Here is a 26,283-nt window from a genome sequence, read left to right as displayed (position 1 = left end):
ATGAATGTATTATTACAACAGTCGATAAAATAAGAATCTATTATTACCAACCGCTGATAAAACTAGGATCTACTATACCTGTCTATCTTATTTTCGGCGATATTATATTTTTAGATCATAAAAATAGACTTGTACTTTTAGAGAAAATTACTCTTAAATATTATTTGATAATGACACATATATATACTTACGTTTGTATGTATATAAAAATCGTATGTAATGTAATATATTTTCGATATTTTCAATATAACATATATAGCGTAAAATTAGTGTTAATATATTGTTTTAAATACAAAATCTATATTGCAATTAATATAGACTTAATAGACATATAGATATATAGATATAAGGTATAAAGGGAAATGAAAGATATATCAAGAATTTTTTATAACAACTCAATAAAATGTAAACTTTATTGATTATTCTTATTGGCACGATCGAGAATTTTTCTAACCATTAAAAAAATATTACAGCTAATTTCTTTCCTACAATAAAATATATATGGATACTGCAACTACGTATGTATGTGAGAATACATATGTAGTTAAGCTTTCATTAGCTGTATGAGAACACAATATGTACAATTAATAATTGACAATTAGATTTTAAAGGAAAAAAAGAAAATGCAAAGGAAAATTATCTTGAATATATAAATGTTCACAGAATCCATTATTTTTCCTAAAAATTTCATATTTTATGAACGTTTAATTTCAAGAAACAACTCCCTTTTCGCATAAAGATCTTGTTTTTTTTTCTTTTCTTTTTTTTTTTTTTCTAATACTAATCAAAATGATCCTATTAGAAGAGAACTAGTAATTATAATTCATATTACAACTTGTATACGTGATAGAATTAACTAGACATGAAGCTATTTTCATATATGCATACATACATACATAGAACGTTTAAATCAGTGACCACTTTGTTATATTTCTCGTTTGAGAATAATTCTTGTATTTCATGGATTGCGGATGTAAAAATTTGCTTAGGCATCGCAAAATTTGTTTGCACCTATTATCTAAACTGTATACAATAGCTGACTGAGATAAGGAAATTTTTCCTTTCAAATCTTTCTGTTTTAAATCAAATAACAATCTATTAATCATTACACACAGACGCGCGCGCGCGCACACACACACACAGTGTATGTGTATATATATATATATATATATATATTGAAATTATATAATGCTCTCCATATGCGAAATTTGAAATTGGAATGTTTTTTTTTTTTTTTTTTTTTTTTTATATAATAAAAGAATACGAGTGGAAGTTTATTTTACAGTTTCCCAAAAGCAAAATCGATAAAATGATAAAATAAAATACGTGGCCATCGAAAAATGATTATACATATATTATGATGGATCCCAGAAAGCATATAAAAAATAGGTAGTACGAGTAGGACGGTTGGATCGAGAAATGAAAAGACCATTAACAACAGATGACTAAGTTTAAAAAAAAAATTATAAAAAAGAAATTATAAGAGGCAGAAGAAGAGTACCAAGGGTCATTAAAAAGTTATTAGGCATGAAAGCAATGCTTTGAGAAGTGATAAAAAATCAATAAGTTAATTAAACAAATTTTGTATTGTATAAAAAAAAAAAAACTTATGAAAGATTAATGCCAAAAGCATATACTGATTGAGCGAGATCTACTTAGTTAGAAAAAATAGATAAGCGGACGAAAGTTTGGTAAGTGAAGTATTAGTAAGAAAATAAAGAACGAGTAAAAAAGAAATTATTATAATTTCGCTATCGACTTTTTGCCTCTTTTCTCCTGCCATTCTCGAACTAGACGCGAACAAAAAACAGTTATTTGTCATCGTCTATAGTAAAAGAAAAGTATTCTAGAAGAATGAGTACGTTACGGTATATCACTCTATGTATATACGTATATATATACATATGTATAAATATCTTCATGTGTAAATTAATTGATTGTGAATCGAAGAGAGAATCAAATATTAAAGAAAATTATTAGCCAGTAAGATTAGCATCGAAAATATTATTTTACAAGATGCTTTGCACAATGTAAACGTCATGGTATATTTCATTTTGCTTTTTCTTTTCATTTTTTTTTTTCTTTTTTGTTTCTTTTTTTTTTTTTTTTTTTTTCTATCTCTTCAAAATATATTTCACTCAATTTATGATTGCACGATAAGATAATTGCGACATAAAGAAGAATTATTACTGTCGCATTTTTGTTATTCTTCCTCGACATACTCCTTAGGAAAAAATCCTACTTGATCACCTATCTTGCCCTTCCACCATCCTTTGGCATCACCTTCTTTACTTAAAACAACAACTCTGCATCCACGTCGAAGACTCAATTGATTACGTTCGCTACCATGAAAATCAAATAGTGCTTTGGCTAATACGCGACGAAAAGGCCATAATAATCGTTGATCTAGTTTTTCAAAATTCTCTGCTAATGAGGCGCGTTCATAGTATTCTACAAGTTCGACGACACTCTTAAAAAATCTAGATTCACTAAGATAATAGAGATCTGCACCATCTACATCACGTTTGAATATCTTAATATGTTTTACTGCACCATCGGCCCTATAAAATGAAACGAAAATTGTATACATTCGCGTATCTTAAATTATGTACTCGGAATAACAGACACAATAAATATAAAACTTACTTGATACTTAATGCATAATTAGTTTCATGCTTAAGCCGAGGTTGGCCAGCTGGTCTTATTCTTAACATATATGTGCCATCCTCACGAGGTTCAAGTTTATTAGATGCCGTGTCTCGTCCCATTTCTCCAACAAACCAAAGTTTTGCAGAAAGTGCTCTTTCACAAGGTAAGGGTGGTGGTGGTGGAGGTGGAGGTGGTATTGGCATACAACGTCCTGAATGTGCAATACATTGTTTGTGTACAGCAAGGCGACACACTTCACATCTGTAACCCTATACGAGAAAAGCAGAAATGTAAGATAAAAGAAACAGTAATAAAAAAGTACTATATTTTTTTTTTTTTTTTTTAGACAAGCAAAATATTACTACCTGAAATATACAGCCTTTAAGGAATCGACCGCAACGTTGACAACTACGTGCAGTATCAAACGTTGTAAGTTTAAATTTATGATTTGTGTTTCGACATGCAGCAGGATTTACATTATCCATCGCATCTTGCAAAGCTTTAATCCACATTTGCTTTTGTTCTTCTGTCCTTGCATATAAGGTGTATGCAGTGTAAGCTTGTTTATGCACAAGTAACCATTGATAAGACCAACGTGAATCTCGGCCAAGAGTTCGTCTTCCCGTATGATCCTCGAGTCTATAATCATCTAAACGTAAAAAATCTCTATAACAATATTGATCACCTCTTCCTGCTTTACAAATTAGAATGATTTGCTCAAAAACAAATGCATAACGGGCTTTTATTCTTTGATCACCATGAGCTTTCACCTAAAAGAATTTAATAAAATAATCGTTGTTAATTCTGATAATAGTTTGCGATGTTAACTTTCTTGTATATTTGCAGAGATATATAAAAGATATATACCTTAAGCTCTCCATCTCTTAACAAACGTCCGTAATCTTTTAATTGTGCATCTTCAGGTACGTCCCAATCAATTATCGATGCTTCTATATCTTTTATGATATCTAATGTGTCTGCATCACGTTTGACTTCGTTTATATACTGTGCTACATCTACCATAACTTCTCTCGCTTCACTTAATTGACGTCGATCTTCGTGCCAATCCCTAGGAGTCTCTTCTACTAACTTATCAAGTAGCAAATGATATTTTAGCACCCTCTGCATTGGTACGGAAAGTATATCACGTAGTTTAAATTTACCATTATTGGAATCTTGTTGGCATCTCTATAGAAAAAAATATATATATAATAAACAAATAAAAAGAGATTATATATATATATATATATATAATAAATATATCAAATTAAAAAAAACTTACTATGACCTCCTGATTAAAAACTTCGTTTCTCACACATGCTTCTTGTAGCGTATTTTGTGCAAGCGTAAGATTTGCGCAATAATCTCCGTAAATAAGAAACTTTTCTCGCCAATCAAGGAAAACTTGAGCTAAGGCAGCTCCGTTTCTTGCTTTACGAAGTTGACTATGGAAGCCAGCATGGATTTCGGACAATTCTTTTATACCAAAAAATATTCGTGCGGAATCTTCAGGTCTTAACAATGACGAGAGCGGTCTCGCAAAATGTTTTAATAAACTGTTAAGAACATCCGAGTAATTTCTTTCAGTCTCTACAAGTTCTTGAATAACATAGTCTCTCTTTTCTCCTCCTGATATTGCAGCACCCTGCTTTATGTTTGTTGAATTGTAAAGCAATATATAATAATTATATACAAATGAATGATTAAAAAAATATAAAAATAGCTAATACTGTTAATTTTAATAATGAACACAACAATTTCAAATAACGTATGCATATACATATATGAATATTATTTGTGTTAGAAATATTGTTTGATATTTGCCAAGGAAAGGATATAATGAATATACACTGTGTATAAAAATCATAGGAAAGCATAACAAAATAATAACCTGAGCAACAGATGGAGGAGGTGGCAGGTGTAAACTACAAAGGTCCTGATAGATCTCTTCACTTTGAGCATGACTGCAATAAGCTCCATAACCATCTTCTTCTCCTACAGAGTCATCATTGTCTCCTCCTCCACCTGCTTCATCTCCCTCTCTCCTTCTAAACCTTCTGCGACGACCTTCATCTTCGCGCCTTTTATACAGAAATGTAAATAGCCATGCACTATCTATGCATCATAACATAGCTTAATTTTTTTGGACACTCTTAAGCTATGAAGGGTATGATAATGTTACTAAAAAGTTTAAACATAAACTAAAAACATTCATGGCCATATATCAAGTTGGATAAGTATTTTGAAATAGTACCAGTATCACATTATGAATGATAATAATGTATAGTAATTGCATCACACTATTGCTTTTTTTCAAATTGGCTCATAAGGAATTGTGATAACTGGAACTTTTCTTAAATGGCGTATTAAATTCTCAGGATACAAAACGACATATACCTTCTCTGTAGAAGGCCAGTCGTGTTGAGGGGGAGTTGAAAAACAGAGCAATTCCTGATAAACTTCAGACTCACCTAGGTCCATAGGCCTAGGCTTTATGGTAAACGCCACCACTCCTGCCGTGGGGCTAAATTCATTAACAAAATTACTACAAATCTACTTAGCTAAAAAATGCCAAAAGATTTGCACCAATTTTTAAGAATTTAATTACTTATAGTTTTATTTTAATGTCTACTATATTTTGATCATCGTAATGAACATAAGTCTTGTAATCATATATATTAAAATTTATAATATTCAGACACTTACCCTACACCAGCACTTTGCAAATCTTTATAAATATCTTCTTGAGATCGACTATGGCCTACCGAGAAACCTCTGTAATAGAGATATTACAAATTAAAATAAAATGAGTATGTTAAAAAATAAAAATAAAAATCGAAAACTTACGGAATACTCTTTTGTCTTAAACGATGACAATTCGATAAAGCAGATAATGTACAAAGTACACGTTGAAAATTGGATAAATCAAATAACATAGAAGGTTCGAAGAGGTCGGAATCTGATAATCCGAAAATAGTGGAACATGCAGACAGAAATACTTTTATATTTCGTAAACATAAAAATTGTGCCATTTGTGGTTTTTGATTCACATCTTTCATATCTATGCATCCTGAATCTACAGTGTTTAATAAATTACAAAGTAATACTCCATCTCTTAATGTGTAAGCAAGATCAAACGGTGTTGCATTTGGCCAATTGGCTTTATGATCAGCTCGTAACGCTCCACATCTTGTTAACCATTTGGCACATTCACGCCAGCCGCTTCCTGCATCAGTTGCACAATCTGATCTACTCATTTTCTTGCTTTTTATAGAATTAATGTATGTGCAAAATTAATTTCTTCTTAACATATAATATTGTAGTTTTTTGAAGTCAGCATTTCTTCTGTTTCTATTATGAAAGAACAAAGTAAGAAAGGATGAAGAATTAAAGAAATTAACATACAGAAGATTGAAGGATTGATAGCATTATATTGTGAGCTTTTTATAAATAAGGTGGAACTACAAACACATCAAAATATTAAAAAAAAATACTAACTTTATTACTTTAATAGCATTATGAGGTGATAACATGTAATTGAAAAATCATATGACATATTAATGATGATGAAAAATCTTTTCGAATGAATTTCTTATAAAGAAAAATATCAATAATATAAACTACAGAAACTAACAATAAAATTTTTAATTTTTCATGATGAATGATAATTTTTCATAGGCGTACCTCCGTTCGTCGGAGGGAATTGTGAATGCTTTCCTCTCTACTATCTTTTCTCAACCTTTAATCTCCGTTTCGTGCGTTATTAAAGTTAAATCCATTGCCTTATTTCTTTGGCTTCGTATTTAATGAGGCTTGTATTGTTTGTAAAATTTAATCAGTAATGACATTACTGTAAAACATTTCGTAAATTGAAGATTTTAATACGCGTGTAGCTTTTCACAAAACACGCTATTTCTTCATAGTCGTAACATTACGACGTCCAACCTATCAGACCGTAGCTGCCATATTGATATTTCACATTTTTACAATCGATAGCTCGATTTTAATATGATCAAATACTTACGAGTATTCGATTATTGTAACTAATACAAAAAACAATATATTTAGATGAACATATAATTTCATTTAAAAAAATTCCAAATAAAAAAAAGGCATTTCCTTTATTTTAAAAATATATAATTATTATCCGGACTCAAGGTTATTTAAAATAAATCATAATATATGTAAAAGAATTATACAAATGTTATAAAAATAAGTGTGTAAAATATTCTGTTTTTTTTTTTTTTTTCTGATATAGGCCCGTTCCTCTCGACGAATAAAATAATATACATTTTCTATTAATTTAAATAAATTAATTTGCCAGTATATGATCATCGTTAAAAAATGAGGAATTGATTAGAAAAAAATTATCTTTTTATTTCATGTAGATATGTCAAAACTACACTAGTTATCAACTATGTTATAAAACGGACCAATCAGACAATTACTAATATTACATAGGCCAACGATGTCGTGTATTCCATTCTTCGAAGACGGTTTGATATGTGGCATATTTTTGTTGCACTCGATTTAAAACATATTTTATAATAATTCTAATATGTTTTACTTTGCTTCGTGCGTGTTTTTAATAATTATTATACCATGTATACTTAACGAGATTATTTCACAAAATGTACCATTTCACAGAGAGAAGGTATGCAATATATTTGAAATATTTTTCTTTGAAATTTAAAAATAATTCGATCTTACTTTTTCCTTGTACATTATTATTTTTCTTATACATTATGTATAAGGTGTATTATTTAACAAAATATTATAAACCATTATTTCCTAACAATTACAGTATTATCACGAACCAATATCTTTAACAAATGAACAAATTGTCACACTTGCTGATATGTCAAATATCACTAATATGGAACATGTGTTAGATAACATTTGCATTGTCAGAATTGTAGGAAGTCCTCAACATAAAAAAGTGAAAGATGTAAGTACAAAATTTCAATATTGTATAGAGAAAAATTATAAGCATTTTATATAAAATGTTAATGTATTGTGCTATTTTTTTATAGTACATTACAAAAACTATGAGTGATCTTAATTGGACTGTAGAATCAGACATTTTTGAAGATGTAACGCCTATATTTGGAAAAATTCAATTTGAGAATATAATTGCAAAATTGAATCCAAATGCTACAAGGTATTTATCATTAGCTTGTCATTTCGATTCAAAATATACCAAGGAAGGAGACTTTGTTGGTGCCACAGATAGTGCAGTACCATGTGCTCAAATGATCAATATTGCTACTGTCATGGATAAACAACTAAAGTCTATTAAAGATGTATGTTTAATTATTTTCTTTTTTTATGAAATAATTGTTTTCGAAGATATTTTTTTTTCTTCAAAACATTATTACTTTTTAGCAAGATGTGAGTTTAATGTTTATTTTCTTTGACGGAGAAGAAGCTTTTAAATCTTGGGGTCCAAAGGACTCCATCTATGGAGCAAGACATTTAGCAGAAAAGTGGCATAACGAACGTACCACACTTATACGAGATATTAATGTTTCTGAACTTGATAGAATGGTATATTATCAATAACAACTGATCATACAATGGGTTATATATACAATTGTGATTTTATTCTCTTTCTTGTTTCAGGATATATTAGTACTTTTAGATTTGATAGGAGCTTCTGATCCAACATTTTATAATTATTTTGAAAATACTCAAAGATGGTATTCGTTACTTATTAACCTTGAAAATAGCTTAGCTGATTTGAGAAAATTCGAAAATTATTCCTATGAGAAATCAAAACAGAAATACTTTCAACCATATTCTATATTGGCACATATAGAAGATGATCACATTCCTTTTTTGAAAAAAGGTATAATAAATTTATAAATATTATTCTTTTCTTGTTTTCTTTTTATGTTTAACTACTCTCTGTTATTACTACAAACTATTATAATTCTTCATTTTCTTTCAGATGTTCCAATTCTACATTTGATACCATATCCATTTCCAATTTTTTGGCATAAACCAGGAGATAATCGCAGTAATATAGATATGAAAACAACAGAGAACATTAACAGAATTCTAAGAGCATTTATTGCTTCATATTTACATATCAATGTATGATAGACATTTTTTACTATAACTGTACACAGTAGTAATATGAACATGGGTGTCAATTATATTACTAGAATATACTAGTATATCTATTAAAAAAAGACACTTAATGTTAGTTATTTATATAATATTAGGAAAAGAAAGATAGGAAGAGAGAAATGTAATAAATTGATATCTGTATACAAAAATATGTACTTATTGTATATACGATCAAAGGATTATTTTTTGTTAAACATATATACAAATATATTTTTACATGAAATTAATTTATTTAATAAGCATTTGAACAAAATAATATTATTTTTATTTAAGAGTATGAAATATACGAAAGGATTTTGAATTTTGAGAAACAAATTATTTATTTATTTATACTAGAACCCAAAGTATTGTGTTAAGTTATTTATTATACTTAATTTTGATAAATACATTATATTTTTTAATCCTATATATATATATAAAATATGTGATACAATAAATTAAATTAATCATCTTTATAAAGAAGGAATTATTAAAAAAGTAAATACTCTATTTTTTATTAGAAATATTATAAACAGGTACTACATACATATGATGTAAATGAAATAATTACTTTATAATTCGTCTTTTTCCACAGAAATATGAATATCTTTCACACTACCCAAGAATATTGGTATTTTACTCGGCTTGTAATAAATAATAAATAAAAATGGACGATTGACTAAGAATTCTTCCGGAAAATCTATTAATGCTCTTTTTAATCTTATCTGAGCAACTGTAAAAAATAGAATTAATTTATATAATATTTAAAAAACATATAAATGATATATTAAAAATCGTATTAACCTGTAGCTGCAGCAGCTTCAGAACCTTCCTCATTAACTTCTATGAAAGCTTTTTGTAATATTTTACTTATTTTTACAGGTTCATTTGTAAGATTACCAAAATCTGCATTATCTTCAAACATGGAATGTAAGCCCAGCTAAAATGATTTTCTCAGTATATATATCATCGATTTTTCTATAAATTATTAATTTTTGAAACAATGCTGTTTTACTAATTTTACCTTGCGCAAAATATTTTCCAGATCAATTGTAATCTCATACTTAAAGCGGGGAAGAGATAATGCAATATCTGTTTCACTACCTGATGCTTCAGAAAAATCTTCCCATTTAAAATCTTTTTGCAGTAATTGAAGCCCTTCAATTTCATTAGGCAGTAATATTACCATCGCAATGTCTTGATTCTACAAAAGTTTAGTTAATAAAAATATTATATATATATTATAAATTAATAATTACTTTCTATTTTGTAATTATTAAAACTTACTACATATGGTATTTCAATGAAACGTGCATTTAAATTTGGAATTTCTCCATAAACATATTTGGATTGTTTGTACATCATTGGTACTAACTTTTTATCTGTTTTTGATGTATGAAAAAAAATATTTTTAATTAACTTATCATCAAATTTATGTAGCCAACGACCTTTAAAGTAAACTGCATTTATCAAAACAGCTTTTGTATGTTCATCAATATCATCTATAATATAAATGTTAGTGATAATTCATTCTAATCCATATATCAGTTTATACATTCTTATATTGTCATTTTTACCCATAGAAATAATAGTAGAAATCTTGTCTCTTGTTGCTGTCTTGACCCATGAATTAATTTCATTGATTGCTTGTAATTTATTTTTAAAATCTACTATTGATAAGCCACAGTTGAAAACATCTGTGCTCACTGTAGTAAATTCACTCAATACTTGAAAATTATCTTGAATATATATTGCATTGGCTATTTGTAATTCTACCTCTTTTATATCCTGATAATAATATTTAACATTACTATAAAACTATGCAATAGATAATAATTATGGTGTTTACATTCTTACATTTAATGTAGAAATTAAAGATTTTATTTCATTGTGGGAGACATCAATGCTGCTTGGATAGAGAACAGTTTGTAACTCATTAGATGTTATTCCTTTTGATCCATGATGAAGTAGAGAAAGTATAGTATGTAAACTAAATGGTGAAGTTATTATATTGCCATCGAATTCATCTGATAGTACCTACAATATAACTTATTTATAAACTATACCTTGATATAATTAATTAAAAATTTTACCTTGTAAAAATTACTAGAAAAAAAGCAACAAGAGTTTGCTACTTTTTGCAAAATATTTTCTTCTTTCTGGACAGACATCTCTGCTGAGGATAGGTATGTGATTCCAAACAGGATAAGGAGAAATAAAGCTATAAATAAAATTTGTTTTACATATACAAATTTTATTTTAAAAGCAATATTGTTTTTAACACAATACCTATTTGTTTGGAAAATATGATCATTTTTATGGAAATGATAAGAACAAATATTAGAATCAAAAAAAAATTAAAAACAAAAAATTATTTTGTACAAGCAGCTGTTACAAAATACTTAACTGTTAAATATAAAAGAGACAAGATAATCTTATCTGATCTACGATTTTGTCACAATAGCGTTTACAATATATACGAAATGTACATATACGTTTATACCAAACTGCATATGATAAATAAAATATTATATGCAACCGACTAGTTCAATCGTCTTTTTGATTTACGCATTACTTACGAAGTACTGCAGTTCGTTACGAAATATGTTTTTAACGATGATGTCAACAGAACTAAGTAAAAAATTTTACACGAATTATGTCAATATAAAAATACGTATATATATAAAGTTTGCGATACGATTTTGTCAAAAGTATATTAAATGCGATGTCGTTGTTATTAACTAATATTTCTGATTCACTCTACGAAACTAAGGTTATAGTTGAGTCATAATTACTCACTTGTAGGTAATACGTCTCGATTCACAATGTGAGTGTATTTCATTGATCTTATCATACTAATCGATGATGGAAATACCAAAGGAAAAAGAACTCTCAACGAATTATGAAAGTAGGACATACGGAAAGCAAATTTCTAAATCATTAATGAAGCTTTTACGAGTCATTTCTATACAATTTACCTTAGTATATTATACTACTAACGCGATATTAACGGTAAGAACGGAAAAGTAACATCCTTGTATTTTCCACAATTGTTTTTCTTTTCATAATATTTTCCACTGCAATATTTCAGATTTAAAAACTGAAAGAAACATCAATAACGTAATAGAAGGAAAATTCAGAAAAGAAAAATTTTATAGAAAGTGTATCCCAAACGAATAAAAAAAGAAATAATAGAAAAGAGAAAAAGGATAAAAAAAAAAAAGAACAGTCGATAAGGAGTTGAAGGAATTCAAATAGGATAGTACGTTACCGCGCAAAATGGAAGATGATTTTTAAGGTTGGTAAGAATGATAGGAGGTCATTGTTCGGTTGGTTCGCGCGGGTTGCGAAGAAGCCGAAGTTGGACGAAGGTGAAAACGAGAAGACGTCGAAGATGGCCGAGAAGTAACGAGCATCGGCGAAGCATTCCGAAAGAGCCCGAGTAACGTGATTGGTGGAAAGAAGGAGTTAACGGGCGAAAGACGCGACGGACGCGAGAGACGGACGTGGAGAAGCAAAAGCTTACGCCTTCGTTCCGTGGGATATCGATGCTTTTACGCGTTCCCAGAGGCCACGAATTACATGGAAAGACGAAAGACATAACGGCACATATAATCGGACATTTCATCTGATCGATCGTAAATTCTCATGTCGAAAAGATTGTAAAAAAAGAAAGGGAAGCGGCTGACACATTGCTCCAGTGCGGTGGATTTCAGTGAGTGAAAGAAAAGGAGATAGATAGATAGATAGATAGAGAAAGAGAGGAAAAAGTAATAAAGAGAGAAAGAGAGAGAGAGAGAGAGAGCGAGTGAGAGAGGGGGATAAATTTAGTAGAAAGGAGAGGGGGTCTCGAAAAGCGAAAAGAATACAGGGAACTGACGTGTTGCGGGCGCATCGAACGTGTGCGGTCAACACACCTTGCGACGAGAGGTACACGTTATTACGGTACGTCGCGCGATATATTTACCGTTCATTCAAGAATGTTTTAATTACGTTCGTCTTCTCGTCCGTGGAACTACGGTATAACGTGTATGTCCTCCTCGTCCTTCTCTTCTCTGTGTTGTGATTTTGTGTGTGCGCGCGCGCGTGTCTGCCCTTCTTTCCAGCAACGAGACCATTACGACAACGACAACGACGACGACAACAACGACGACGACGACGACGACGACGACGACGACGACGACGACGACGACGACGACGACGACGACGACACGAGGACGACAGTGGCAGTGGCGACAACGGTTAATACGAGTACGTACTATTCTCCAGTAAATGTAATAAAAAGAAAGAGTTACCTCGAACGTTACCTTGTATTTCCACGTTTTATTGTACGCGCGCGCGAGAAAGGTAGTGTGTGCGCGTGTATCTGTGTGTGTGAGTGCGTGCGTGTGCGAGTTCTTCTCGGCACTTAACGCGTGTTGCCGCGTGTTATCGTTGGCGAACGAAAGCAACGAGGATGCTCAAGTTTATAAGAGGGAAGGGCCAGCAACCCACCGCCGAACGGCAGAAACTTCAGAAGGATCTCTTTGCCTTTCGAAAGGTGAGTAATAATACATAATAGTAGTAGTAGTAACACAGTATCGTCGACTGTAACTACGTATAGACACATACATACATATTATATAGCAGTATAGCAGCTATACGCACACTACGCATATAATGCCGGCTAAACGCGCGATTGACGATTCGAATGCAAACGATTTTTCGGATATACAATACTCTCTCTCTTTGTTTGTCAAAGTCCTCGGAAAGATCAAGAGAATTTTCTTTTTCTTAGAGACGAGATCAAATTTCTACGTAGAAAGATAAATTTACAATTTCTTAACGTTTTTCAAAGGTATACGTATATACGTACATATTATAGATAATACGTAGCTTGACAATGTTTATAGGTATTTCCAATGTTTATTACGAAGATGTTTAGTCTTGATACGATAGGACAGTATCAACAATAAAAACAGGAACGTTTTCTTTTGTTAATATTCGTTATCATTGAAACGTGCTTTTGTTTGGTACAAGAGGCGGGGTGAAATAAAGGTGAGCATTCTTGTTAGCGAAGGTTACAAAATGCAGTCGAACGGGATCTCCTAGGAAATAGAAGGTGATTACGTTCTTGACTAACAATGTACATATATATATATATATATATATATATATATATACGCATACACATAAATACATAAACAAAATTCCGTTGATTCGATTGTTAAGGTTTTTACGTCGTTTTTATCGTCAATTCTTCAATATGAAAAGATTGAAGATAAAAAAGCAAAGAAAAATAAAAATGCCAATAGATTTCTAATGATCTTCGGATGACGCATAAGAGAAAACGTAAAATGAGATAATAAAATGGAGGCAAACTTTCTCGCAAGTTTTATTTTATCATTTTGCGTATATTTTTTTTTCCTCTTTTTTTTTTTTTTTTGGTTCGTTTCCTTTCGTTAATCATAGCTTTGTGAAGAATAGAAAAGTCTCTTTGCCATTTAAATCTTCGCAACGAGGAGGATCACGTTACGAGGAAACCACGAGACGAGTATGTATTTTTATCGTCGTTTTTTCTTTCTTTCTTTTTTTTCTTTTTTCTTTTTTCTTTTTTTTTTTTTTTTTTTTTTTTAGTATACATATACTATATTACCTTTTCGTCGAGAGGAAAAAATGCTTCAAGGTGATAGACATCAGTAAGGATTATCTATATATTTTCAAAATATTTTATATATATATATATATATATGTATAATCGTATATATGAGCCGATATAATATGAGTTGTCTAAACTAAGATAAAAGTTAAAAAAGAAATATTAATTTATCGCCTAATTCGTATGGTATAATGATTACTCGATTATACGAAATACTTAATAAACTAATTTTGTTTTCATTTTTGTCTTATACCACTTTCATAATTGTCGATTATATGATTATTCATTTATTTATACCTGTAGAAAATGAAGAAAGAAACGAATAAAAAAAATGGAAGAAATGACGAGAGGCCGAGAAAATCGTCGAACCGCGAGGAACGCGTTTTACTTTACCGAATCTTTCAAGGTTGAAATACGATGCCGCTGTCATGTGTCTTACGTACTTACATCCGTTACAAAAAAGCACGTGTGCACATATACGTTTATCAAGTAACGTTCTCTCTCTCTCTCTCTCTCTCTCTCTCTCTCTCTCTCTCTCTCTCTCTTTCTTTCTTTCTTTCTTTCTTTCTTTCTCTCTTTCTCTCTCTCTGTCTGTCCTTCTCTTTTCTTTTTTCCGTCCCTTCTCTATTGTCTCTTATCTTTCGATGCTCCACTTGCCAGATTATTAACACACATTGTTATTACGTATATGTAATTTAATATGGCTATTGCATATATTCATGCAAGTAATGCGTTTCATCTCGATTATATTCATAATTAAATTAAAATCGTTATTGTAAAGTTAATAATGCCGAAAAGTTGATAATATCAAAATTAAACAAAATTATAACCAATACAGTGAACAATTAAAAGCGATGTATTAAATAATTTATTTTCCCTTAAGAATAATTACCTTTGGAGATAGCTACAACAGATTAAGCGCATTAATTCTTTAGTTTTCTTAAAAAAAAAAAAAAAAAAACATTTTTAGGAAAGGACAGTTCTTCCCTCTCGTCATGCCTTATATTTAATTATTTTACATAATAAATAATATGTATTATAATAATGACTCATTTTTATACTTTAATAATAATAATAATAATAATAATAATAATAATAATAATAAGTTGCATGTGCATATGCAAACCTGAGTGTATTTCTGACCGATAAACAATGTATTGATCTTCTTTTTTACTTGGCAAGAAAAAGAATGAATCCAGAAATAAATATTGATAAATTTTTTAAATATCTTTTTTTTTTTACACGTAAATCAGACATAGTATTTTTCAATTTTTTTTGTTTTTTTTCTTCTTCTGCATACACGTATATTTAAAAATTTATGATTAAATAAGAACAAGATTGAAAGGGATTTTTTTCACATTCATAATTTATATCGTTTTACAAGTTACGTAATTTATTTTTTATTCGTTGGAATATGATATTACGTGTTAATATTATTAGTAATATTTCATAAAAATCATCTATTTCTTTCGTCAAAGTAATATGGCGGATGTAGATAAGTTTGTCAGATACGAAATCTATTCGAGAAGCACCGTAATTTAACGGTAAACGAGTCAAACGTTGATCGATGGCTAATTTCGAGCGTTATGACACACGTACACGACACTTATTAGGATTACATATGCCCTCGCCATCAAAGCCAATGTATTGTAGCGTTGCCTTCACTTTCACTATGCTTTAAATTACCTAGCATACTTTTCTTTCGAACTGTATCATCTATTAATATATTATGTGTTATATATATTATATTCATTCTTTTAAAGAACAATGTTTTTCGTAAAATATGTATAAATAATATAATATATGAAAAATGTATAGTATTATTTATATCACTAGTATAATTATGTATTATACAAAGTACAAATTAAAAAGTTTACGTAAAAAAAAAAAAAGGAACATGAATAATTTTGAATACAAAGTAATTATTCGTTTTATGATAAAATATAATCAAACCTAAATAATATAGATATATGTATATGTAAGTAACACATAGACGTTATAGAGGCTTGACGTGTAATTTTATTATTTTTTTGTTCATTTTTTTTCTCCTGTGAGAAATCATGTGAGATCGATCTCTAAATTTCCTCATGAAATATATCATTATTAATAATTTTCTTTGGTGACTAACGTTTTATCGTTTTATTTAATGAAAACCAATGGAAATTGAATGGCACTTATCGGTTCCGAATCTACGAAAAACCGATTACGAAACGTAAAACGATGTTTTTCGAACGATACTTTTATTGTTGTACGAGTTGCTTTGTCGTTTGACCATAATGAACGTTATATCGTTATATCGGTAACGTTACTTTAGTAGAGAAAGAGACGACACGATTGTGATACGCAACAACGGTTGATTGATTTGGATTAAAGTACTCGCGTACTTGACCAATTGGGGCGTTCATGTCAAGCGATCAAGGCTTCATTCGTTCGTTCTTTCGTTCATTCGTACAAATTTTTCTTTACATCTTTAACGAGTTACCGTTGTCTTTAAGAAGAGAAAACGAAAAGGAAAAAAGAAAGGACAAGAAATAAATAAATTGATTAATAAAAGAACGAATAAATAAATACAAAAGAATGAGAAACAAATCGATCGATCGATCAATCATCTTTCGAAACGTTCGATCACGATATCTATCACCTTTTCTTTTCGATTTTGATTCGTTATCATCGTAAGTATGGAAAGGTTTCTGTGTCTACAGATCGATGTAGAGTTTTCAAAGAACTCACAATCATTTTCGATTAGCGAGTATGAGGACTATGCAAACATTATCGAGAAGGAGAGAGAGAGAAGGATATAACCTGTGTTTAGATCGTGAAGGACGATAGACATTTTCCTCGGATATCTTTTCGCGTGACGATTACAACAATTCCATGAACGCGCGTCCCGCTCGAATGTTCGTATTAAATACGATTCTTTTCGTGTCGTTAACTTCTGCCGGTTAATGTATGTATGTATTTTCTCTGTAAGATAATGGCTCTGATAAATATCATCGTGTCCTCTCTAAATTTATCACTAGAAGAATGTTGGTCGAGCGGCGTTGATTTATTCAGATTTAATCTCGCATTATTCTCTTGTTAGAAACTAATAGGAAACATTTTACGTTCTTATTCGTTGTTCTTTTTTTTTTGGTTTTTAATTTTTAACTTTTTTCTTTTCTTCTTGTTTTACCAGAAAAATGATCTTTCTTCTGACTCGTTTAGACGATTCACGTAACGATTAATCTCTGGTCATCATAGAAAAAAAACCTTGCACGAGAGCTCGATAGAAGATATTTATCGAGAGATCAAAAATTGTAGTGGTACTCGAACGAACATGATTCATAACGCCATAACGCCGTATCGTTCCTTCGTTGCATAACCCGCGATCACGGTAAGATCCCTTTTCCGTTACCTTCGATATAAATACTTTTCCGAGTTCTTTTTTTTTTCTTTTTTAACAAATTCTAATTAAATAATTATGTCATTATTTGCACACGCGAAAAGAGAATTGGCGACCTATAAACAGTGCGAGATAATATGCCTCGAGAAAAAGCAGACAAAATCAACAGGTCGATATCCTCTCGGATGTAATCGATATTGAAAGTCTAGAAGACGTGATCTAGTTGACGACACGAGGTCGTCAGGATGATCGTCGTGGTCTTGATCGTGAGGGATATTCTTTTTTTTTTATTATTATTTTTATTGTTTTTTATTTGTTTATTTATTTATTTATTTATTTATTTATTTATTTATTTATTTTTAGTGGTTCTAATGTATGGAAATCAACGTGGTAAAATTGCATCGAGTACGTTGTACTACGGTGGCGCGAAACCCTATCGAGTTTTAATTCTATCGTCCTTCCTTCCTTTCGTTCTTTCTCTTTCTATCATGCGATGTACATTCAGTGAGAAAGAAGAGAGAGAGAAGTATGTATATATACACACATACAACATACACACACAACTTATCACGCGCGCCCGTGCGTACAAACACGTGCGAGTACACACACGTGGAAAGAGTTATGAATTAGGTCGTTCTCGTCTTCTTTTCTTTTCTTTTCATTGTAGCAAGCCCATCAAAGGAAAAACAATCGATAATACTCTTTCATTCACTTCAAAATTAATGTCAAACAAGTTCTTGACGCGTAAGATAGTTTCATAATTCTTGGCACTAAACTTATTTTAATCCGCGGTAATTTTAAACGTTTTTATCAAAGAGAATTGAATATTAGAAAATTTAATGGTGGGATCACGTATAAAGAAAAGAAAAATTTATTGGTACATACGATATTTTAATCAAATAAAACGCAATAAATAAATATAAAATAATATGCAATATACTACGTCCACTTAATATATCAACAAGTAGATTTCTAACACTTTCTGAAAGTTATTCTTTTTTATAATGATATTGTCAATTTTTTTTTAATTTTTTTTCTTTTTTCTTTTTTTTTTCTTTTTTACTTTTACAGACAGTGCAGCATGGTTTCCCAAACAAACCAACAGCCTTCGCATGGGATCCGAGTTTACGACTAATGATCATTGGGACGACATCCGGCGCCATCAAAGTGTATCCTTTTGTTTTCCTTATGTCTCCTGTCGTTCGTTCGTCTGTCTCTCACGCATTTTTTTTTTCTTTTTTTTTTTTTTATTTTATTTTCTTTTTCTTTTTTTTTCTTCTCTTAACTAGTAGAAAGATATAATCTGATTCACGCGAATCATTGGAATACAATGATTGCTCGTATTGAATAACTAAATTCTCAAAGATCATTGAAACTCGATATAATTTCGATTTTTTTTCCAAATTTTCTAAGTTTTTTTTTTTTGCGTCGAAATAAATTCATTTTCTCAACGAGACGTTTTATTAATATCATTCGATTATGTGCGTATTTATATGTATGTAAGTGTGTTATTTTTTTCATATTCGAGAATTTCGTTCTTACAGATATTTGTTATATTTCTTGTTACATGTGTGCGTGTGTGTGTAAGTATATAAAATCCTTGAATCGTAATTGACAACAGATTTGGAAGACCCGGAGTTGAATTTTACGGTCAACATTCCAGCGAAAGTGGGGAAAATGCAGTTACAAAAATTGTCGCTATTCCGAATGAGGTAAGAAAAGTAATGAGATTATGTTTGTTTATTCTTTTTTTCTTTTCTCTCCTTTTCTTTTTATTAATCTTTGCAACGTATGCATTATTCGTGATTTTTTTTTCCTTTTTTTTTTTTTTACTCAACGAAAGACTACGGATCTTTCATGGGGAACGCAGCGAAACTAAAGTCAAAGTTTCAAAAGTCGCTCACACGTTGTGCGAATGTAATAAGATATCTTGTATATAGGGCGTCAGTTTGTAAGTTGCATAATCACAGGTATACACGACATATTCGCTTATGCACATTCATACGTGTTTCATTTCGTAACATAATACTCTTCAAAGTATTCGTAAGTTAATTGCAAAAAGCTTCTCTTTGTAACTAAACCTTATTTTTAGAACTCCGTTATACGATAAAGTCGGTATAAAAGAATGATGATCAAAATGATCTAATGATTCATTGTGAATTTGGGCGGAGCAAGTTTCTTTCGGTTTTATAGAATAATAGAAAGTTGGTGTTATTGTTAACAATAACAAAGCGAGAGTTGGACTTTTTCTCAATGCGTTTGATATTTCGTATTTCTCCGTACTCTCGTTTCTCGTGAAATATCTAAAAACATAAGATAACCGAGGATAGATGTGTTTATTTAGGTTTCATAGAACGCCCATGCTAGATTTGTTTCTTATTTTTAAGATCGATCGAACGTGTTCTTACAGTGTTTGCACAGTACCGAGCACGGTACTAATACTCACAATCCGTTATCTTGATAATTTCTTGAGCGAATCTTAACTCTGATAAGATAATGAAACAGTTTATGATATTATTCTAACAATTTACTATATTGTTTGATTACATCGATGATTTCTTTTCTCTTTTTCTTTTAAAATTTTCTATGAATATTTTGTGTGGGAATAAATGTCGCGATATTTGACGACAGGGTCGGATCGTTTCTCTCTGCGATGATAATTCTTTACACTTATGGGAAATCAATGAAAATTCAGTTGTGGAGACAAAATCATTATCATTGGAAGGAAAGCTGAAGAAAATTTCAGCTATATGTTTGGAATCAAGTGGGGAACATCTACTTTTAGGAGCAGAAGGAGGTAACATTTACCTTCTGAATTTGAAAACATTTGCAGTACCCGATAACATCATCTATCAAGATGTAGTAATGCAAAAGTGAGTTGTTTAAACTATATTAATATTAATCTTTAATAAATCTAATTCATTTGTGATTGAAATTAAAATAATTTTATAAATGATGTAATAACTTGTAACATTTTGACGATGTTCGCATATCGTAACAGCGTGCCTGACGATTATAAGAAAAATCCAGGAGCAGTGGAAGCTATAGCAGAACAACCAGGCCATCCGGACAATATACTTATTGGATATAACCGAGGTTTGATGGTACTCTGGAATAAAGCTACTCCAGGAGCACAGCAGGTAAAATTGTTTGAGATTAAGTTTTCTGAGTACTCTCGTGCATATGGAAGTATGTAGTTTTATATTATATTGGGGAATGTAGTGGTATGCTTAGAAATGGATAGATTAGGGTGAGATTGCTGTATTGGAATATTTGTGGGGGAAAACAAAAAGTTGTGCTTAAGAATGGTTTTGTGAGCTAATATTGCTCGTTCCTGACTGTTGTTTGTGTCTTTGGTGGTTCTGGCGAACGTGTACGTGCAGCTGATGGGTTTGTTTTCGCGTACGCAGACATTCGTATCCACGCAACAGCTGGAATCAGTGCATTTTATTTCTGAGAGTCGGTTTGTCTCATCTCACAACGATGGGTCCTACACGTTCTGGAGTCCAGGTAGCGATGCAGTTGCAGACCCGACGACTCCGTATGGTCCTTTTCCTTGTAAAGCTATTACGAAAATTCTTGTATATCCCACTGCCGAGTAAGTTATTTTTATATACATACACACACATATATATATATACACATGTATACATATCGAACTACAACTATATTTACTTTTCATCGATACGAGAAAGATTTTCATGGAACAATCATTTTAAACAGGCATGGAGAATTGGTGCTCTTCTCTGGTGGTATGCAACGCGCTAGTTATGGCGATCGTCATACTATCACTGTTATGACGAAGGATAAACACGTCGTATTTGATTTTACTTCGAAAGTTATTGACTTCTTCACCGTATTTGCCAGAGATGAAGACGGCAAAGAAATTCCAGACAATCCTGAGGCCTTGATCGTATTAGCCGAAGAAGAAATTGTAGCTATTGATTTAACAAATCCTCAATGGAAAATGATGGCTCTGCCGTATTTGGTATCGCTTCATGCCAGCGCGGTAAATATTTCTATATACATTATTAATTTTCTATGAAATGACATTTCAATGAAAAGAATTGATGTTTGTATATGAATATACCCGTATATTTGCAATTGTATTCATAAGTACAATGTGACAGGTAACTTGTTCCCAACACGTTCCAAATGTTCCTGAAGAACTTTGGGATTCAATAGTGTCTGCCGGAAAAGCACAGACAGAGCACTTATACTCGGATAAAGAGTGGCCTATCGATGGGGGAACTATTTTATGCAACAAACCGGAAAATCCTGATAAACTTGAAAATAGAGAGTTGTTACTTACCGGTCACGAGGATGGAACCGTAAGGTTTTGGAATGCATCGGATGTCTCGTTAACACCTTTATACAAATATAACTCGTCGATTCTTTTTACCGGAGAACACTTGGACGTGCTTGAGCAACCACCGGAGGACGATGAAGATGAATGGCCACCGTTTCGAAAAGTGGGCACATTCGATCCGTATTCCGATGACCCACGTCTTGCAGTAAAAAAAGTTCTCTTGTGTCCGTTATCTTCAACGTTAGTAATAGCAGGGACAGCTGGTCACGTAGTTACAGCTGTAATATCTTCCGAACCAGTTAATAAAGAAATAAAAGCAGTGACGATGAATATTGTAAATGATCGTGATGGGTTTATATGGAAAGGTTACGATCATTTGCCTGTAAGGACAGCCAGTATATCTTTTGCAATTGGTTTTCAACCTCAAAGCATTCTACAGTTATATCCACCAGCTGCTGTTACAGCATTAGCAATGCATAGTGAATGGGGTTTACTTGCTACGGGTACAGCTCATGGTTTAGCAGTTTTTGACTACACAAGGGTAAAGCCTGTTACTGTTAAATGCACACTTAACCCAAATGGTATTTATTTAATTGTTATTCGATTATTTAGATTAGATTTGAAACAGCGATATTAATTCAAATGTTCCATACAGATCTTTCTGGCGCAGGAGACACACCAATTTCTAGGAGAAAATCATTTAAGAAATCTTTAAGGGAATCCTTTAGAAGGTTAAGGAAAGGAAGATCGCAAAGACGGACAAATGCTAGTAGTCCAACGAGAAGTACCGTAATAGAGAAAAAGAAAGAAATGTTTGTTTTATTATTTTATTCAGTATAAAAATTCCTTTGTTCTTTTTTCTTTTACAATAAATTACTATTAAATTAACTTCCTATTTTCCTTCGAGAAGCTCTAGCGTAGCATCTTCTCCAAGTGCCGATTTATCGCCCATGGAATTAAAGCCGGTAGAAAGACAAGTTGAAGCTAGGCCAGTAGATGATGCGTTAGGGTCTATGGTACGATGCTTGTATTTCGCCAGAAGTTATATCATAAGCAGTAAGTCAAATATTTATGAAGATACAAATAGCTTTCTACTTGATATCAAACTTTAACCAAAAAAAAAAAAAAAAAAAAAAAAAAAAAAGATGAAAAACAGAAAAAAGAAATTGATCATCATGTATATTTCGTCAATTTTAGTGCAAAACACAACACCCACGCTTTGGGCAGGTACTAATAACGGGACGGTGTACGTTTTTACTTTAGCGATACCCGCTGGTGTTAGGAGAACGGAAGAAGACGTAAATTGTACACTTGGAAAAGAAATACAGTTGAAGCATCGTGCTCCAGTTATTGCTATAACCATATTAGACGGTTCGAACGTACCTTTACCAGAACCATTTGAAGCAGAAAAGGGAGTTTCTCCAGGGCCAGATATGGCATCACCACATAGAGTATTAATAGCGAGCGAAGAACAATTTAAAATTTTTAATCTACCATCGTTAAAACCAAATTGCAAATATAAACTTACTGCTCATGAAGGGTCCAGAGTGCGTAAAACGGGCTTTGCTAAGTTTACATGTCCCATCGATTCTACGGGAGTGCATGTTGAAACATGCTTACTTTGTTTGACAAATCTTGGAGATTGTTTAATACTCAGTATCCCAGAATTAAGAAGACAACTTAACGCTGCTGCAATTAAACGTGAAGATATTAAGTAAGTTGAAATATTCTCTTGTTTCAATAAGAATTTTGATATTCTGTTAAATTGTCTATGCGTGCACGTGTATGCGTGTGTGTGTGTGTGTATATGCGTGCTCACGCGTTCTTTTTTTCTTTCTTTTTCTTCTTCTTCTTTTTTTTTTTTTTTAAATTAAAACAATTGATTTTTATTTTTGTAGCGGTATTTCGTCCCTAACATTCACAAAGTCTGGAGAAGCGTTATATCTTCATTCGAGTTCCGAACTTCAACGCATCTCGTTATCAGCGACAAAAGTAACAAAAGCCCATTGTACACTTAATTTACCACCTAGTGCTAGAGTATCTGCAGAAACTAGTGCAGAAGAACAAGCTGTTAACGAAGATGCAACTGAGAATGGTGTTGTAGGTTCCAGTTAGTATAGAACAGTTTTTTCATCATACGTAATTATAAATATGTGAGCAATTTACATACACATGTATCTTGTGGTAAATTATATGTATGTATATATATATACGTATACGTTATATATATCGAAATATTCGCGTAGTAATTGTTACTGAAGGGAAGAGTCAAGAATTTTTGGTATTTACGTCTAAAAACAAAACATCGTACCTTTCCATATGCCTAATTATTTTTTTTTCCTTCATTTCATTTTACACATTCTTCATATGAAAGAGGATAGGATTCATATAGTATATATATGTATACATATCGTAGAGAATATTTGGGAATTGTAAACAATATATTTAAGTATTTAGAATTATGTATATGAGGAACAGAAATAAGAACAAGGGCTTAGGTAGTTCAATGGAAAGTTGTGGAAAGCCCAAGTCACCTTTTTTCTGCATCCTACTGTATATAGATATACATATACATATATATGTGTGTGTATATATATATATATGTATGTATTAATCGAGCTATTTGCTATTGGCAAAACCAATAAATTTACAATCCCAGTAAATACTGCTATATGAAGTATTGCTCATTTAGTGGAAATATTGAGTTGCGCAGTAGATCTCCAGCTTCGATTCTTGAACACGTATCTTTTAGGTGGTGAAGAATCTCCAAAGGAACCTTCCCTGCAACCTTCCGCAAGTATCACTGAGGTGAATGGGGAAGATGAACGACAGGATTTAAGTTCAGTTGGAGATATCACTATTGACAGTGTTAAGGATCATTTACTGTAAGTCGAATATTCATTATTTATCAACTAACATATAACGTCAAATGCGCCTGTATTGCTTTTATAGTGCAGAATCCTTGTGAAGCATGTATATTACTATTGCACGAGTATCTTATTTGATCCTGCAATATATCGTAGTTCCGCCAAGCTAATTAATGAATATTTGACGTACTGACCATTCTTTTGGCAGTAACAATTCAATTTTCAGAAATGCTCCATCATCGGAAGAACTCCATAATCGTTTGACAGGCCTTAAAATGGAAGTGACATCATGAACTTCTATAATAATCACATCAGTTTTAATTGTAAAAAAAAGTTTAGTAGATTTTTTAAATTTGAATTTATAATATGCAGCATTAATGTTAGTTACAAATGACTATACTGTCAAAGATCATGTGTAAAAGCTGCTTAAGTTATACAACTGCCGAGAATATGAAGACCTTAATATTATAATTATAAACACCTTTGGATTTTTATGAATATTGCGCACTTCATTTTACTTTTATTTGAGTGGTCTTGAGGAACTTTGCAGTTTAGTGGAACTAGGCCTAGAAAATATTACATTTTACTCAATTCAAACACGTTTCACTGCTAGTTTCTTTTTAAAAGGAACACTTGAGCTTTTTTTAATACTATTTTATTAGAAAAACCTTGTGAATGATTACTGTGCAGATTCATTAGATATAAAGGTATCTAAAATATAAGTAATATTCTGAGTAATATTGATTACAACATAATGCATATACATAGATGATACAATTTTAATGAAATAACTGTTTTTTTTGTAATCGTATTTTAATTTTTAACTTAATTTTGCATCTTTTGAGATAAGATCCATCGTTGATATAATCGTAGTTTAATACTTATTGCTGTACAGACAATAGCGACATTTGGTAAATTGTGAGTATGGCAGCCATATTGTAATACGAAATATAAGTTTATATAAATAACTAAGCTATAAGAAACAGTATTGAGAAAATAATATTCAAGATATTAGAAAATACACACACACACACACACACACACACACACACACGAGATAGTCCGATGAATCTTAAAATACGATTACTGTTTCTTGAAGCCCAGTATTTGCATTTCAAATGATACTGACATGACTTAAATTGACTGCAATATTTTAAATGTTCTGAACAATCAATGTGTTTCATAAAATACAAAATAATTCATATATGATTTTGATGTTCCGAACATAGCGACAAATATAGATACTTAAGTACAATTACGTTTTTCACGAACAAGCATAGATATTATTAAAAAAAAAATAAAAAAAAAATTAAAAAAAAATTAAAAA

The 26,283-nt window shown here is 31.1% G+C and overlaps 4 protein-coding genes across 14 annotated transcripts in view; 2 read left to right on the top strand and 2 right to left on the bottom strand.

Moving 5' to 3' along the window:
* Window positions 1-381: 381 nt before the first annotated feature.
* Window positions 382-6,625, bottom strand: LOC122629337 (protein vav). 4 transcript variants are annotated; one of them, XM_043812687.1, is made up of 9 exons: window positions 6,334-6,625; window positions 5,497-6,000; window positions 5,356-5,424; window positions 5,047-5,173; window positions 3,932-4,297; window positions 3,517-3,837; window positions 3,015-3,419; window positions 2,647-2,918; window positions 382-2,561 (listed from the first exon to the last, which is right to left on the bottom strand). In XM_043812687.1, the coding sequence occupies exons 2-9, from the start codon at window positions 5,904-5,906 to the stop codon at window positions 2,204-2,206; spliced, it is 2,328 nt and encodes a 775-aa protein (XP_043668622.1). In that variant the 5' UTR covers window positions 5,907-6,000; window positions 6,334-6,625; the 3' UTR covers window positions 382-2,203. The 4 variants fall into 4 exon arrangements, with proteins under 4 accessions (XP_043668622.1, XP_043668623.1, XP_043668620.1 ...); XM_043812688.1 differs by having other exon boundaries at window positions 3,932-4,294; XM_043812685.1 differs by lacking the exon at window positions 5,047-5,173 and adding an exon at window positions 4,541-4,730.
* A 403-nt stretch (window positions 6,626-7,028) lies between these two features.
* LOC122629445 (glutaminyl-peptide cyclotransferase) lies at window positions 7,029-9,096 on the top strand. The gene is made up of 6 exons (XM_043812855.1): window positions 7,029-7,303; window positions 7,454-7,597; window positions 7,683-7,952; window positions 8,035-8,196; window positions 8,272-8,497; window positions 8,600-9,096. Exons 1-6 carry the CDS (start codon window positions 7,208-7,210, stop codon window positions 8,749-8,751), a joined length of 1,050 nt encoding a protein of 349 aa, XP_043668790.1. The 5' UTR covers window positions 7,029-7,207; the 3' UTR covers window positions 8,752-9,096.
* Window positions 9,097-9,247: 151 nt separating this feature from the next.
* On the bottom strand, window positions 9,248-12,864 carry LOC122629292 (antichymotrypsin-2-like). Of its 7 annotated transcripts, none has more exons than XM_043812569.1 (8): window positions 12,728-12,864; window positions 10,854-10,981; window positions 10,618-10,797; window positions 10,338-10,548; window positions 10,048-10,262; window positions 9,785-9,964; window positions 9,565-9,700; window positions 9,248-9,493 (listed from the first exon to the last, which is right to left on the bottom strand). In XM_043812569.1, exons 1-8 carry the CDS (start codon window positions 12,732-12,734, stop codon window positions 9,333-9,335), a joined length of 1,218 nt encoding a protein of 405 aa, XP_043668504.1. In that variant the 5' UTR covers window positions 12,735-12,864; the 3' UTR covers window positions 9,248-9,332. The 7 variants fall into 7 exon arrangements, with proteins under 7 accessions (XP_043668504.1, XP_043668507.1, XP_043668502.1 ...); XM_043812572.1 differs by lacking the exon at window positions 12,728-12,864 and adding an exon at window positions 11,739-11,860; XM_043812567.1 differs by lacking the exon at window positions 12,728-12,864 and adding an exon at window positions 11,560-11,723.
* Window positions 12,865-13,167: 303 nt separating this feature from the next.
* The window catches only part of LOC122629282 (lethal(2) giant larvae protein homolog 1), a 14,655-nt gene continuing 1,539 nt past the window's right edge, over window positions 13,168-26,283 (top strand). Inside the window, exons 1-14 of one of the 2 annotated variants that reach the window (XM_043812539.1) lie at window positions 13,168-13,300; window positions 18,852-18,949; window positions 19,402-19,492; window positions 20,412-20,653; window positions 20,782-20,920; window positions 21,164-21,378; window positions 21,504-21,789; window positions 21,911-22,670; window positions 22,745-22,901; window positions 23,000-23,145; window positions 23,287-23,803; window positions 23,988-24,199; window positions 24,842-24,974; window positions 25,183-26,283. The exon at window positions 25,183-26,283 is cut by the window's right edge and continues 1,539 nt beyond it. In XM_043812539.1, coding sequence (XP_043668474.1) covers window positions 13,217-13,300; window positions 18,852-18,949; window positions 19,402-19,492; window positions 20,412-20,653; window positions 20,782-20,920; window positions 21,164-21,378; window positions 21,504-21,789; window positions 21,911-22,670; window positions 22,745-22,901; window positions 23,000-23,145; window positions 23,287-23,803; window positions 23,988-24,199; window positions 24,842-24,974; window positions 25,183-25,249 — 3,147 coding nt within the window. In that variant the 5' untranslated portion in view covers window positions 13,168-13,216 and the 3' untranslated portion in view covers window positions 25,250-26,283. Of the gene's footprint in view, window positions 13,301-18,851; window positions 18,950-19,401; window positions 19,493-20,411; window positions 20,654-20,781; window positions 20,921-21,163; window positions 21,379-21,503; window positions 21,790-21,910; window positions 22,671-22,744; window positions 22,902-22,999; window positions 23,146-23,286; window positions 23,804-23,987; window positions 24,200-24,841; window positions 24,975-25,164 lie in introns of both variants that reach the window. The other variant, XM_043812538.1, reaches the window with a different exon arrangement.

Source organism: Vespula pensylvanica, chromosome 5, assembly GCF_014466175.1.
Source record: "Vespula pensylvanica isolate Volc-1 chromosome 5, ASM1446617v1, whole genome shotgun sequence".
NCBI classification, from domain to species: Eukaryota; Metazoa; Arthropoda; class Insecta; order Hymenoptera; family Vespidae; genus Vespula; species Vespula pensylvanica.
The sequence above is the reverse complement of the archived record's forward strand: the minus strand, read 5'-3'. Positions and strand labels throughout refer to the sequence as shown.

What these genes read in the sequence shown, in the direction of transcription:
- LOC122629337 (XM_043812685.1), bottom strand. Translation starts at nt 5,906, where the DNA reads ATGAGTAGATCAGATTGTGCAACTGATGCAGGAAGCGGCTGGCGTGAA. An exon ending in TTTTTAATCAGGAGGTCATA is followed by an intron (nt 3,838 to 3,931) that starts GTAAGTTTTTTT and finishes TTTTTTCTATAG; the next exon opens with AGATGCCAACAAGATTCCAA. An exon ending in TAAGAGATGGAGAGCTTAAG is followed by an intron (nt 3,420 to 3,516) that starts GTATATATCTTT and finishes AAATTCTTTTAG; the next exon opens with GTGAAAGCTCATGGTGATCA.
- LOC122629445 (XM_043812855.1), top strand. Translation starts at nt 7,208, where the DNA reads ATGTTTTACTTTGCTTCGTGCGTGTTTTTAATAATTATTATACCATGT. An exon ending in AACATAAAAAAGTGAAAGAT is followed by an intron (nt 7,598 to 7,682) that starts GTAAGTACAAAA and finishes ATTTTTTTATAG; the next exon opens with TACATTACAAAAACTATGAG. An exon ending in AACTAAAGTCTATTAAAGAT is followed by an intron (nt 7,953 to 8,034) that starts GTATGTTTAATT and finishes ATTACTTTTTAG; the next exon opens with CAAGATGTGAGTTTAATGTT.
- LOC122629292 (XM_043812567.1), bottom strand. Translation starts at nt 11,677, where the DNA reads ATGTCCTACTTTCATAATTCGTTGAGAGTTCTTTTTCCTTTGGTATTT. An exon ending in TCGAGACGTATTACCTACAA is followed by an intron (nt 10,982 to 11,559) that starts GTGAGTAATTAT and finishes TTTTATTTATAG; the next exon opens with CTTTATTTCTCCTTATCCTG. An exon ending in TGGAAAATATTTTGCGCAAG is followed by an intron (nt 9,701 to 9,784) that starts GTAAAATTAGTA and finishes AAATCATTTTAG; the next exon opens with CTGGGCTTACATTCCATGTT.